At 36.9% G+C, this 13,894-nt stretch overlaps 1 protein-coding gene across 1 annotated transcript; it reads right to left on the bottom strand.

Annotated features, from left to right (window-relative positions):
- Positions 1-245: 245 nt before the first annotated feature.
- On the bottom strand, positions 246-12,990 carry kcnk6 (potassium channel, subfamily K, member 6). Its single transcript, XM_026914458.3, has 3 exons — positions 12,526-12,990; positions 8,047-8,442; positions 246-1,524 (listed from the first exon to the last, which is right to left on the bottom strand). Exons 1-3 carry the CDS (start codon positions 12,842-12,844, stop codon positions 1,304-1,306), a joined length of 936 nt encoding a protein of 311 aa, XP_026770259.1. The 5' UTR covers positions 12,845-12,990; the 3' UTR covers positions 246-1,303.
- Between the last annotated feature and the right edge of the window lie 904 nt (positions 12,991-13,894).

The following is a 13,894-nucleotide window of genomic DNA, read 5'->3' as shown; positions in this document are numbered from 1 at the left end:
TATTTAGACCCATACTGCACTAATTATGTCCATATCAAAATAATGTTTTAATTATGGTTTATGTTATTACAATATTACAAGAATATAGGTTTTAAGGGTTAGATGACAGCCTTCTCAGAAGAGGAAATTTCCTAAAATGTAAAATTTAGCTTTTAATGGGTCAAGTTCTAAGTACCCAAAAAGGCACCCTCCTCTAAACTGAATGTTGGGTACAGCGACAAAATCTGAATAGTAAAACCATAAAATACTGAAAAAATGAACAAATTTTATTAGCTGATAAGAAGCAAAAAATGGTCAGCCATATATAAATAACATAAATATCAAGTTTCACAGATTGTCACTGCAAATGTAAAACCTCAGAACACCCAGAATAAGGCACAAGTGGTCCAAACAAGTAGTGATACAAAATAAAATTATTTCTAATCTTTATTATATTTAACTGTTGCATAGTTTACACAGAGGCCCTACAGAAACAGTAGGCCTCAGATCGAAGATGTCTCCGGAAAAGTGATGTGATTAAAAAAAAATTAAAAAATACAAACGTGTGTAAGCACAGCTCCATACAGACTGACTGATATTGCACTGTGTTAAATGTCCAACGTCACCTTTATCTAATACCTTTAAATAATATGTTCACCCATAATGCACCCAAGAGCCAAAGACTGAACTGGAAAGAAAGTGACAAATTTCTGTAAATAATACTAAAAGAAGCCAAATTTATAATCTTAGAGTAAGGCACAAGTGGTCCAAACAGCCAACAAGTAGGAAAACTAAAATGATTTCATTTTAGATTTTCATAGTTCATAAGGTCATTCAGAAAAATTCTAGAAACCACACACTCCTGAAAAATTATAAAGAGAAGAAAGGAGGGAAAGTAAAAAATTCTCCACATTTCGGATATAAATATAACGCATGGAAGCAGAAATCCACTCTGACTGCCTGATATTTCAATTTGTTCTGGTTTCAAAAAACATTGGTATGTACCCAAAATGTACCTGTCCAATGTGGTCCAAGATAGCAGAAAAACAAACTTCAACAATTTATTGCTGGTTTTGGTTACTAGAAGAAAAAAAAAAACTAAAATTGGTCCAGTTAACATGAAAATCTAGTAAAGAAAAACCTTACCAGATGAAACAGTCCTTTGTTGTTCCCCTATAACTTTATCAATAATGCAAAATTACCATTGTAACATGCGTTACCATTGCACTGGTCTGCAAAATTACAAGTGAAGACCCCCACACACAGAATCTACACTTCCCTCATCCTCCGCTGCTCAGCGAACAGAGTGTCAGTCTGGAGGTGTCTATTTGCTAATGGAGTTGTAGGAGACACGAGCGCTTGGGTCCAGTGGCTTTGTGTCCGTCTCACACTCGTTAGGTTCCTCAGCAGAGTTTTCTTTCTCTTCTTCACATTCGTCGTCGCAGCTGGGCAAATGGAAAAATGCTGTCCATCCCTGAACATCAGCCAGTTTATGGAAAGAACGGAGGACAAAGTACATTGCCATTAAACCTAAAAACAGGTAGACTGAAAGAAAACAAAAGAATAAAATGAAACGTGAACAAGAATTCATACAATTGCACATTCTAAATGGTCAGTTTATATTTTCACCCTAAATTCGGTACTTTGTGAGCTCTGTCTAAGAGTTTTAAACAGAGTTCATAGCCTCCTTTTCACTGCTTCGGACAAAACACAAGTGGGGGGGAACTGATTCTCTCTAGATTTGACATTTTGTATATAATTTTATTTATGATATAATGTGGCATTAGATGTTTTAGTTTTGGCCAAATGTATGTGCAGGAAAAAATGTTTGCAGACTCCACATTTCTAGAATTGTGTGTACACTGTTAAGGTGATAGACAGACTAATGAGTATACAGTAATGCCACCCCGATACACACACACCCCTGTAAAAGATTAACTGTCTTGCAACATCAAATTTAAGCAAATCAGCATATTTTTCTTCTCCTCATTTTGAAATGACTCTCAGAAATAAAGTTAAATATAGTATTTTGATGTCCTCTGAATTATTTCAAAAACAAAAGTCTAAAAACTGCATAACTGATAAACATTCACTCCCCTTTCTTTTAGTGATCTAAATTAGGACTAGTATTTAATTTTTGGGAGCTCACACTAAATATCACACTAAATACTTAATATTTTTCCACATGTGTCTAATTGTATGCTTGCACAATAAAATCTCTGACTTTGGGAAGTGTCCCAGTTAAAATAGCAGATTAGATCAGTCCTGCTGTCATAAAGACCAAGGAACTGCCTGTACAGCATGCTCACTGCCCAGTTTAGCTTCATACTTATTGTACCTAGTGATCAAAAAATACTGCGTGGCCCCCAAGATTTTGTTTTATAGGAAGTAATCGAGAGTATATCTAATATATTTCTGCAAATAAAGGGAAACTGTAAGTGCACAAAGTGTATCTCTGATGTACAGAACAATTTCCATTTTAAGATTATATATATATATATATATATATATATATATATATATATATATATATAAGTTTGGGAGAGTGAATAGAGTGAATAATGTACATCAGAAATGTGTGTGACGTTTCCCAACCAAAAGCTGAGAAAATGAAGAAAAATGGGTCTCTCTTTTCCAGTGGCCAGATTTTTTGGGTGTTTTTTGAGATGTAGTCAGACTGGACATTTTGTTAAAACCTGGCAACCCTGGTTAATGATCTTAGCTCTTCTGTGAGCGCCTCACTGGTGACAGGAAACATATATGCTGTATCAAACATACTTGAGCAACGGTATGTTTTAAACCTCTCAAAACAAACTACAAGACTGGATGCTGGATGACTTTGTTGTCGACACTTTACTGCCCTGCCCTTTATGCTGTCTGAGTTTGAGAAACAGACACTCGTATCACAGAAAGCCTGTAACTAAAACTACAGATTTTATTAATTATTGATCATTTAAAATTGTGACCGATATTGTCGATTATCTGATTTTATGTAAACTCCTTAAGTGGTGTCAAAATATCAGTCAGGCCCTGACGTGAATAGGTGTTATATAATAATATAAATATTCTTATTTATAAATTAAGACACTGTTATAAGCATTAGTATTACAGATCACTTTGATAATATATAATATATAAGCAGCAGTTATGTTACTATAGCACAATCAGCTGAAACCATTACATGTGTATGCAGCTACACAAAAACACACACGCAAACACAAATACACAAACAAATACCATACATGACCCACATGTTTTCCCAACAATACTTTAACCCTCTTTAGAGGTAGGATTTAATACGCCACTCACACCAGTCCAATGGATAAAATTAGGAAGCAGCTATTGAGAATAAAAAGCCAAGCAAGAGGAACTGCACACCATCAAAATTATCTCACACACACCCACAAATAGACATCGCACACACCCGAGAGGGTGTACTGTTAAATTTACACCGCAGTTCAAATATGTTTAAAGGTCACATGAGGTTGTGGCCTCAGTGATGACACATGATCATTTTGCCTAAAATCCCCAGAAGTTCACACATCAATGAGAAAAGCCTCAGCTTGTGACAGCAATCAAGTATAAGAAACCCAAAAGAAGAAAGAAAACTTCATTTTCTTCCTCTTTTTCTTTCATTGCACTCTAATACAATGTACTGTTTATCCATCACTGAACATCTGACCAGCTGGGTTCCAAATCACATTTTACTGTGCCTACTGAACTTTAACACAGTTCCATGCTCAACAAAAAAGATCTTTAATTTAGTTAACTTTAATATTCATCTTTCTGTGTGTGTGTGTGAGAGAGAGAGAGAAAGAGAGAGAGAGAAAACACAGTCCTTCATCAAAAGGACTCAGTGTTCCATCCCCCAAAACAACAACTGACAAAAAGTCTCTCAGATTTTATCTGCACAACATGAACGTGTGTTTCCATGTTTATTATGTGTTTATTAAACCCTCGATCAACCCTTTCAACTTATGGAATGGATCAAAAGTGACAGGTCATACAAAGTAACACGAATAAATCAAGTACATGTCACTTAACTATACACTATATGGCCAAAGGTTTGTGGACACCTGACCATCACAACCATATGTGGTTCTTCCCCAAACTGTTGCCACAAAGTTGGAAGCACACAATTGTCTAGAATGTCTGTGTGCTGTAGCATTATAATTTCCCTTCAGTGGAACTAAGGGGCCCAAACCTTTTCCAGCATGACAATGCCCCTGTGCACAAAGCGAGCTCCATGAAAAGACATGATTTACCAAGGTTGGTATAGAAGAACTCGGGTGGTCTGCACAGAGCCCTGACCTCAACCCCACTGAACACCTTTGGGATGAACTGGAACACTGACTGCACCCCAGACCTCTACGCCCAACATCAGTGCCTGACTTCACTAATGTTCTTGTGGCTGAATGAACACAAATTCCCACAACCACGCTCCAAAATCTAGTGGAAAGCCTTCTCAGAAGAGTGGAGGTTATTATAAAAACCTATTATTATAAGTCTGCAATGGGATGTACAAAAAGCACATATGGGTGTGATGGTCAGGTATCCACATACTTTTGGCTATATAGTGTATATCCTGTGTATATTTTTATCATCAGTATTTGCAACATATTCCATTAAGATATACATATGTTAATCCCTTTAACTAAGCCCAGAGTATTCCCCCATAATATTAGACAATTTATAATGTTACAGCTGTATTAGGGCTGAGGAATATGACAAAATAACCTTGATATTCTGTCACTGCGCACTTTTCTACTATCACCGGATATTGATTTGATGATAAAATCTATATTTGTACTGATTGTTTACAAAATGTAATAATATTAGGTCATAAAAAATGTTTATAAAATGTAAACAAATGGTCCTGAGGCAATATGTCTCCAGGAAGCTCAAGCGGACATGCAGATCTCTAACCTTAACATGACGCTGCGTTAAACAAACAAAAAAAAAATTAGCTGTAGTAATATTGTATAAATGTTTGCTAACATTTGTTTTCATGAAGTCTTTGAGAAATGCAGTTATGGCATGGCTATTTAGAGACAGAGCGTCATTTCTCACATAGATAGTGTGAATGTTGATTCAGTCCTCAAAGAGAGACAGAACAACAGTTCTCTCTCTCTCTCTCTCTCTCTCTCTCACACACTCACACACACACACACACACACACACTAATTATCAGCAGTGAAATGTGAAGCAAAGTAGTGCAGTGTAAGGCCTGAACCCTTTACAGTCCCTGGTCCAAAGCAGGTTCACTTTTATAAACTGAAAATATAAAAGAAATTCAATAGAAAGTAACCTTTTTTTGGGCCAAAGGAAAATACAATAAGAAAATGAGTTAGATTTGCAAACTTACTGAAATCTAAGAACAGCTGCAGTAAAGGTCATTCAATAAACCAGTATAAGCCTAAATGGGTCAAGATCCTTAAGCCTGGCCTCCTCTTTTTGCTGTGCTGGGCTGTGTGCCAGTTTTACACACTGTACAACAAATGTGCTTTATTCTCAAAATAAACAATTAGATCTTTAACACTAAGCATAGGTATAAACACTATCACTATCAGGAAGTCTTCTTAAATCCTAGCTTTTGGGTTGGAGCAGGGGATTTTGACTGGGTCATAGCAAAGCAAGTCATAATGCCAGTTAATCTAAATTATAAAATCATAATGAGCTAATCTGAATGGGCAGAATGCTATAGTTTGATGCACTGCAATACATTGCATTGTATTTTGGTTTGTGTTTAAATAATAGTACATGACATTAATCTACTATTTCTGTTTGAATTTTCAAATATTTTTCAGGACTGACCACACCACACCTTCTATCTATTCTACTGTTTATTAATCACTGGAAATTTAGAAATATTTATAACATCAATAAAGTTCACTTTAAAAACCTCTCTGAAATACTCCTAGTGCTAAAGCTGGTAATTTAATACTATTAGCCAACACCTGAAAGACAAATATTAAAAAAAGCCTTCATGAATGTGCGCCCAGACAATGTACAAACACACATACGGGTCAATGATGTGACGTCTTCTTATTTTGTCCATGTATATATTTTATTAAAAAAAAATTAAATTGTTTTTAAAAGTACCATGTATATTTAGTACCTCTAAAATATATAGAACAACTTTTAACTTTTTTTTGCTTTTCAGTCTTAGGTCATTTTTTTTACTTTTAAAGTTAAAAATATCATGCGGTGTGACCGTCCACCCATCACTTCTCCTTTGAAAACTTAATTAAAATTACTCAGAATGTGTTTGAACATAAAAGTTACCATGTTTGGCATAATTCATTTATATTAAAATTTATGGGTACAGGGCTGTTCAAATATTTGAATTATTGTAATTCATACATACATACATACATTATATATATATATATATATATGCAAGAGTTTTAGGATTTTGAAAAAGCCCTTTCAGAATCCTAATCAGTCATTGTGCTCTTTTGTGTTGTATTTGAAGTTTCAAGACAAACACGTGATATTGTATGTTGTTTCATTTGCTGCCTGAATGAAAATGAATAATGTAGCCTCTTCTGCATAATATAACATAAGGATCTGTCAGAGGTAGTATATGTGCACAGCTGCTGTGGCCATCTCACCCCTCACAACATGAGCTATCACTTGCAGGCTACCAATCCCTTCAGAAATCAAACATTACCACAGACTACAATACCTAGCTTCCACAGGTCCTAGACTCATCACAAACCATGTGATGAGAGTGGCTTATAGCAGAGTTTGCCTCAGCGTTGGCATTTTTGTCATTAATTTTTGATTAGTAAAAAGCAAAGTGCATAAAGTACAAAGCAGCTCACATCCAGAACAGCCTACAGGAAAAACCTATATAAACTAGTTAGCTAATGTAACAACATACAATAGACATTACCTAATTCAAAATTTAACGCCCCTAGCAAAATGGTTTCAAATGTTAGAAAATTCTTTATGGTATTAAAGATCTGTCATTTAACAATTGGCATAACTGCCAATCACCTCATCAACTACACCCTTTTATTTATCAAAACTCATATAATCTGCATTAATTATACAGAAAAATATTAGACCTTGATGAGATATCAAGGTCAGCTGAGCTTGTAAAATGACAGAACACTATTCATATGAAAATAATCTGTGGAGATGTAACTTATGTAATGTAAATATTTAGCTCCTTCTCCATTCACTTGTCTGGGAATGGGCAGGGTTAAAAATTTTACTGCAGCCAGCCACTAGATGGCCTCAGAAACATTTTGGCTTCACATTTTTACCCCTATTATGACATCACCCATATATACAATCACTGCAAAGAATAAAGAAGAGTAGTTTCTCTTATTGTTTGAGTGGAGAAACAGTCGTTTTTATGAAGGGTGCCAATAATTCTGGAGATCACAGTATATTCCTGTGTACTAATAGCTATGGAAACTCCCCTTTTCTACCTGATCAGAACTGTGTGGGTGTATCAGATTGCATACTGATTAACAGTGGTGTCTCACTGGCAAAGCAAACAACTTGCAAATGATGCCATCACTAATGAAGATGCGTTTATGGCTTGGTGTACAGTCCACTGCTACTTCCCCATTCTAGTTTAAAAGGAACACTGATTAACAAAGCATGACCGTGCAGCCTGCAGCAGCAGCACAAATGCTGCATCTGTTTGAATAAAATGGTTCAAAAGTGCTTAGTAATCAGTAGTGATTGTCTTATTAATCAGTTAGAGTTAGGAGTTTTGGAGTTTTCGATGAGTTTTTCGAAGCTCACCAAAATCATTAACTTTGACATAATTTTTTGGAGGATAATACAAACACAAAAAACATCAAAAATTGTCTTGTGCACAAGTGTAAACAAATGTATAAAGTGGGTGAATTAAACAAAAATGCGCTGGGTGGCCAATGATATTTCAGGGTGACCACGGCCAGCCCAAGCCACCCCTTACCTCTGCCCCTGAGATGGAGTAGTAAGAACTTCTTATGATTTATAACGCAGAGAAGCTACTCTAGAGGAGACCAGAGCACACACTCACTATGGCAGTATGCCATACTATCATTGCAATAATTCACTTACCCATAACAGAGATCTTGTAGAGTGGTCGGAGTTTCTGATTGGGCTGCTCTCCTGGGACAAAGTCGCCTAACCCGATGGTGCAAAGGGAGATGAAGCAGAAATAAAAAGCCTCCAGAAATGACCACGAGTCCTCAATGATGCTGAAAACAGTAGCTGGCACCAAAAAGAACAACACAATGACCACCAGGAGCAGGAGGACAAAGTGGATGGTGCTGGCAGTGTGAGGATGCCAGCCGAACCGCCGACGCCATGACGCCACCGGCCGTAGGTTCAGCGGCACCATGAGGCGCTGCACACATGCCGTCAGCACCAGCATGGTGAAGGGGACGCCGAATAAGGCATACACAATGGCGAACGCTTTCCCCACATCAGACAGCGGAGTGGTGTGGCCATAACCTAGAGAAAACACACCAGAATAAAACTTCCTTAGAATAAACTGATTTCAATGAACGGTTCAATTTCTCTCATAGGTTCAGTGCAAGATTAAGCAAATTAACTACAAAAAACATTTTTTTCCCATAATCTTTTTTTAAAACCTATTTTTTACCAAGAATGCCAATAATTTTGGAGCTAACTATATAAAAAATTTCATGTTCGGTAAAGACAATTCTCATTGAAACTGAGACCCAAATGCCCTAATCAATAGGAGTTTTTAATGTTTATAAAATTAGCTAATAAAATCCTAAATATCTAGAATATTATGAGTTTTAATTCATTTTTTAAATCCCTATATGTTCAGGCTTTGCCGTTGCTATGGTTTGCTAGGGAAAGTTCTCTCTTGTTGACTATACATGACTTTTGGACCCCAGGCACGCAGGCAGATTTGAAGGTACATTTTACTGGGAGTTGGAAAATGGGAACCTGAAAGGATAACATCTCTATGCACGAGGCTTCAATAAAACAAGTTTTGCTTCTCTTTTCCAAAGATCTAAATGAGATAATTCTCCACTGTTTTGTAGAGTCGAGCAGAAAGCTGTACAGAATATTAGCAGAGTAAAATTTTTAGCATCACTATACTTTTAGACATAAAATCGGCCATTTTAACATAATCAGAAAGAACAAAGAGAATCCAAAAACAAAAACATCCTGTGAGATATAACAAGCTTGTTAACATTTCTTTATCAAATGTTAGTGTTTTAAAGATATTTTTCTTTTATGATCTAATAAAAGTTTTTTTAAATAAAAGGTTTGATGTAGGAGTTTAACAGAAAACGTCACCAGACAGCGGGAAAGGCACAAAAGCAGCTACTCGTTTACCCTCAACAAGATATTCAGATTTGTGCAGCAGCCTGTGAAACCAAATTTTGACATTTCATCCTCGTTCTGAAAACTACAGGCTTCCTGAACTGAAATATGTCTCTCTTTTGCATGTATCTCAACCACTAGTAACGTTTTAGCATTTTCAACCCTGCTTACCACCTTAAGTGAAAGAGGAAAATTTTAAAAACTACATTCCTCTTTCACAGGAAGGTGGCTGCCTATTTTTATAACCGACCTACATATGGGAAAACACCAAAGCCAAATTTTAAAGAACTCAAGTTTATAAAGGGAAATGATTATCAGCATCATCCACATCAGTCTCTGTCTCTCACAGTAAAAGTCACTCACAGCATTTAAACTCGAGCCTCTTCACGCCAACATCGGTAGAAAAAGTAATCACCAATGTATTCAGTTAACTCTGTTCTGTTGATTACATTTCTTATTATTAATGTCTTTTTTGTTAGGTTGTTTGTGTTGGCTGGTGAATTGCAGATATTTTGATAGCTGGTATCTGATTACAAACTGAATTTATTAGGCTTCTGTCCATTTTGCTATGGCATATATCTATTCAAAACCTGGAACAAGGTTTTACACATCTTTTGGGAGACTTTTCGCATTTACTGATACGTTGGCTACTTAGCAAACATGATTTGCAGGCAAAGGCAAGTCAAGGCAAAGATAGAAAGCAGCCTACATAAAATCATTTCCACAGTTTTGGTGAAAGTATACTACTGGCAAAACCTGATTTTTCATCATCTGTGGCTCTTTTTCAGAATTTTCCTGAATGCTGTAGTGACATCTGATGGCTTTTTCTGGGTCATCTTACAATTTCCTGTGAAATGTTTGGCTTCCTGCCTCTTAGATGAATGCAGCAAAAGAGCTGCACTGACAATTTTCACACTTGAGCTAAGATTTTTCACTTGAGTTAAATCCCCTGAAAGTATTTAATCATGTAGGATACACTTTATAAGTTTCAAGATTCTTCTGCTAAGAGAAGAAGCCTTCATTTAATTGTTTATAGAGTTAACTGTTTAACTTCTAAAGGTCTGTGTACATTTCAGAAAGTGTGACTTAATGCAGAGTAAACAAAAGAGAAGCATCTGAAGTCAGAATGAAAATATAATTACACTGAACTCCACCTAAAGCTTACAAAGTCTGACAAGGGCACTTAAACACACACAAGAGTACACACACACACACAGTGAAAACTGCTAACTAAACAGTCCAGAAGGAAGTTGCTGGTGGAGTCTCAAACACATGAGCTCTACAAGCACTGTAAACATTCAACTGTGGCTTGCCTTTCTAATGCTACATGCCTTGTATATTCAATAACACACATACAAACTTGTTCAATATCTGTGAGTATTTGTGATTTCTTGATTCATTGAATCATAAATAATAAGTCAGGTCTCTTACCGGTATGCTTTGTGTATCCTGTAAATAATGTGTGTGTGTGTGTGTGTTGGGCTTTAGGGTTCACCCAAGCATAAATCTGACTTGACATGATCTGCACGGACACATTTTGCAACAAACTAGTGATTTTTAAGCAAGGAAACAATAAAATACATTAGCATCAATCTCCATACTGCAGGAACTGTTCAGGGGAAGTGAAGGCCTACACAAATCTTCCACTCAGTAGTAATCGATCAGACAAGACGTGTGGTGTCTCGATTCTGCCTTCAGCTGTTTTGCTTGAGAGCTGAAAGAAGCAAACAACCACCAATTTAGCAACCTGCATGACTACACCACACACTTACCTGAAACCACTTTGTTTAATATCTCAGACCTAATTTTGTGGTTTTTGACACATTCCAGTATTACAGAGCAAGCGTGCAATGTAAACGCAGTGGCAGTTCCAGGAAGAGTCTAGGGGTGCCAGTGCTCCTGCAACAAACAGTTCAGATCCCTTCTGTGTCCCCTTTGTTGTAGAAAGTCCCTCATGTATACCCTAAAGATCTGCACATCCCAAAAACTCTTTATAGATCATTTATGCCCAAACCTCACCCTTGCTTTAGTAGATAATCTCACCTGAATACTGTAGGCTTGTATCAAAGAATTGGCACTGTAATCATAAAGTATGATGCTCATTCTGAACATCCTTTCAACACAGTATTTGAATTTATAGTGTACAGTGATGCTTTTAGAAGAGTAATGATTTATAATCCCACTATTCGATGCCACCCAGAAGAGCATGGGTTCTCATTTGGGTCCTGTCAAGGGTTCTTTGTCATGTTGTCTCAGGGAGTTTTTTCTTGCCACTGCTGCCCCTGGCTTGTGTACATATACATATATACATATATATGTATGTAAATGGGCCAAGCCCAAAATGTCAAATATTAAGCTTTTAATGGTCTTAACAAATCATTGGTCAGAAAATTAGCCAGAAGGAAACACATGCACTCCTGAGAGCTCCTGTGCCACCATTTACTCGTTTACTTTTGCTGCAAAACTCACTTATACTCACTTTCTTGTACGCAAAGGTAAAATCATGATAATGATTCAAATGTTTGATGTAAAATTCAAACTAACATGTCTGAGGGTACAAAAATTTTCCAAAAATATCTTCTGGGATGTTTTTTTTTCTTAAAAACATTATCATTATTTGGTTATCTGCCACACCTGATGCAGCCCATCAAGGACCACAAGGCTTACACATTTAAAGGGAAAAGTTATGCCATACTAACTTCCTTTATCTATCTGTTTAATTCTGGATAAGTTTCTGACCAGTGATTTGTTGTTAAGACCATAAAAGTTTAATATTTTGCCATTTTGGACTTGCCCCCCTCCTCCCTTTTTTTTCTTTGCCTAGGAGTGTGTGTGTATATACATTATATATATATATATATATATATATATATATATATATATATATATATATATATATATATATATATATATATATATATATACACATATATACACACACATACATACATTCTGTCCTAATTCTAGCCCAAAAATAAATCTTCAGACTCCAAACATGTCTTTGTGGCCAAATCTGTGTACTTTTCTTCCTGGCCCGGGCCGGAAGACTCCTTTAAAGCCCTGTTCAAGTGGTGTGTAAAAATACAAGAGGTCTCCTTTAACCTGGCTTTATCGCCTAAGCTCTTTATAAGAACACAACCCCATTAAATTGTCATCAGAGGCGCGGTTTTTTTTTCCTGTTATTTGTTATTTGTAAGACTGTAGATGAGGAAGTTGAACCTGAACCAGACTCACCGATGGTGGTGACCAGAGTGTTGGAGAAAAACAACGCGGACGCCAGGTCCCAGTTGGAGTTGTCGGAGGAGTTTTGCTCTAGTGACACTCCGTATTTGTTCGCGTTGAGGAGTATCTGTAAGAGCTGCTCCAGTGTGGAGATGTTAACGCAGCTCATGTTACTGATAAGCTGCTGTTTGAGAAGATTCAGCTCGGCCTGAACTTTCTCCTCCAGCGGCTTCTCCAGTGCCGAAAACACAAAACCTCCGAGCACCAGATACGCCACATACACACACACCAGAGCCAGCACCACAAAACACGACCTGGATGAAGTGGACATAATGGCAAAATGACGCTCAGAGGATACACACAAAGCTTATCCAGCCTCCTACTTCTGCTTCTTCTGCTTCTTCTTCTTCTTTATACATGCACACGCACACTTTTGATCTCTCGCCTTGATGTGAAACTAAGCAACAGGGTTGCCAGATTGGAGTGTGTCATGTTTTTTTTAAGCGACTCGGAACGAATCGGCTCCCAATAAGATATTTTTTTTAATCCGAGGTCATGTGTAGTGTATCTCCACATTTGAAAATTTTAATAATTCTTGTGTGATTAAAAAAAAAAAAAACAAAAAAAACTGTTTGCTTTCTCGTCACAAGTGGTTAATAACATCAACGAATCAAATCCTCCAATCTGATTCACTTAACTCGAATCAGTCAAGTGACTCTTAATGCCACATCAAGGTTTAAAAGTTCACCACAGCAAAAGGATCTTCACTTCCATCTTTAATAACACAGTGTCAAACTATTATAGTGTTTAATATAAAAAAAAATACAGGAACTATACTACATTTTGACACAGTTAAAATGTGTTTTCACATGAGTTCCTCCATCCATCCATTTTCCATACTGTTTTATCCTACACAGGGTCATGGGGGAGCCTGGAGCCTATCCCAGGGGACTTGGGACACAAGTTAGGGGACACCCTTTATAGGGTGCCAACCCATCATAGCACACAATCACACACTTATTCACACACTACAGACAATTTGGAAATGCCAATCAGCCTACAATCATGTTTTTGGACTGGGGAGGAAACCAGAGTACCCAGAGGAAACTCTGAAGCACAGGGAGAACATGCAAACTCTGCACACACTGAGCAGAGGCTGGATTCAAGCCACCAACCGCAGAGGTATGAGGCAACACTGCTGACCACTAAACCACTGTGGCCAACCACCCATCCCCAAGAGTCCCCCCTTTTCTCAAAATTTTATGTGAATAAGTTGTCAGTGTTGAATTAACATCCACTGGATTGAATAGACTCAGTGCATCATGGAGTTGTTATTTTTCAATCTTTATTTCTCTCAGTCAATTTAATCCATGACACAAAG

Source organism: Pangasianodon hypophthalmus, chromosome 6 (genome assembly GCF_027358585.1).
Source record: "Pangasianodon hypophthalmus isolate fPanHyp1 chromosome 6, fPanHyp1.pri, whole genome shotgun sequence".
Taxonomy (NCBI): domain Eukaryota; kingdom Metazoa; phylum Chordata; class Actinopteri; order Siluriformes; family Pangasiidae; genus Pangasianodon; species Pangasianodon hypophthalmus.
This window is presented reverse-complemented; position numbering and strand designations above follow the sequence as displayed.

What these genes read in the sequence shown, in the direction of transcription:
- kcnk6 (XM_026914458.3), bottom strand. Translation starts at nt 12,844, where the DNA reads ATGTCCACTTCATCCAGGTCGTGTTTTGTGGTGCTGGCTCTGGTGTGT. An exon ending in CACTCTGGTCACCACCATCG is followed by an intron (nt 8,443 to 12,525) that starts GTGAGTCTGGTT and finishes TGTTTTCTCTAG; the next exon opens with GTTATGGCCACACCACTCCG. An exon ending in CTACAAGATCTCTGTTATGG is followed by an intron (nt 1,525 to 8,046) that starts GTAAGTGAATTA and finishes GTTTTCTTTCAG; the next exon opens with TCTACCTGTTTTTAGGTTTA.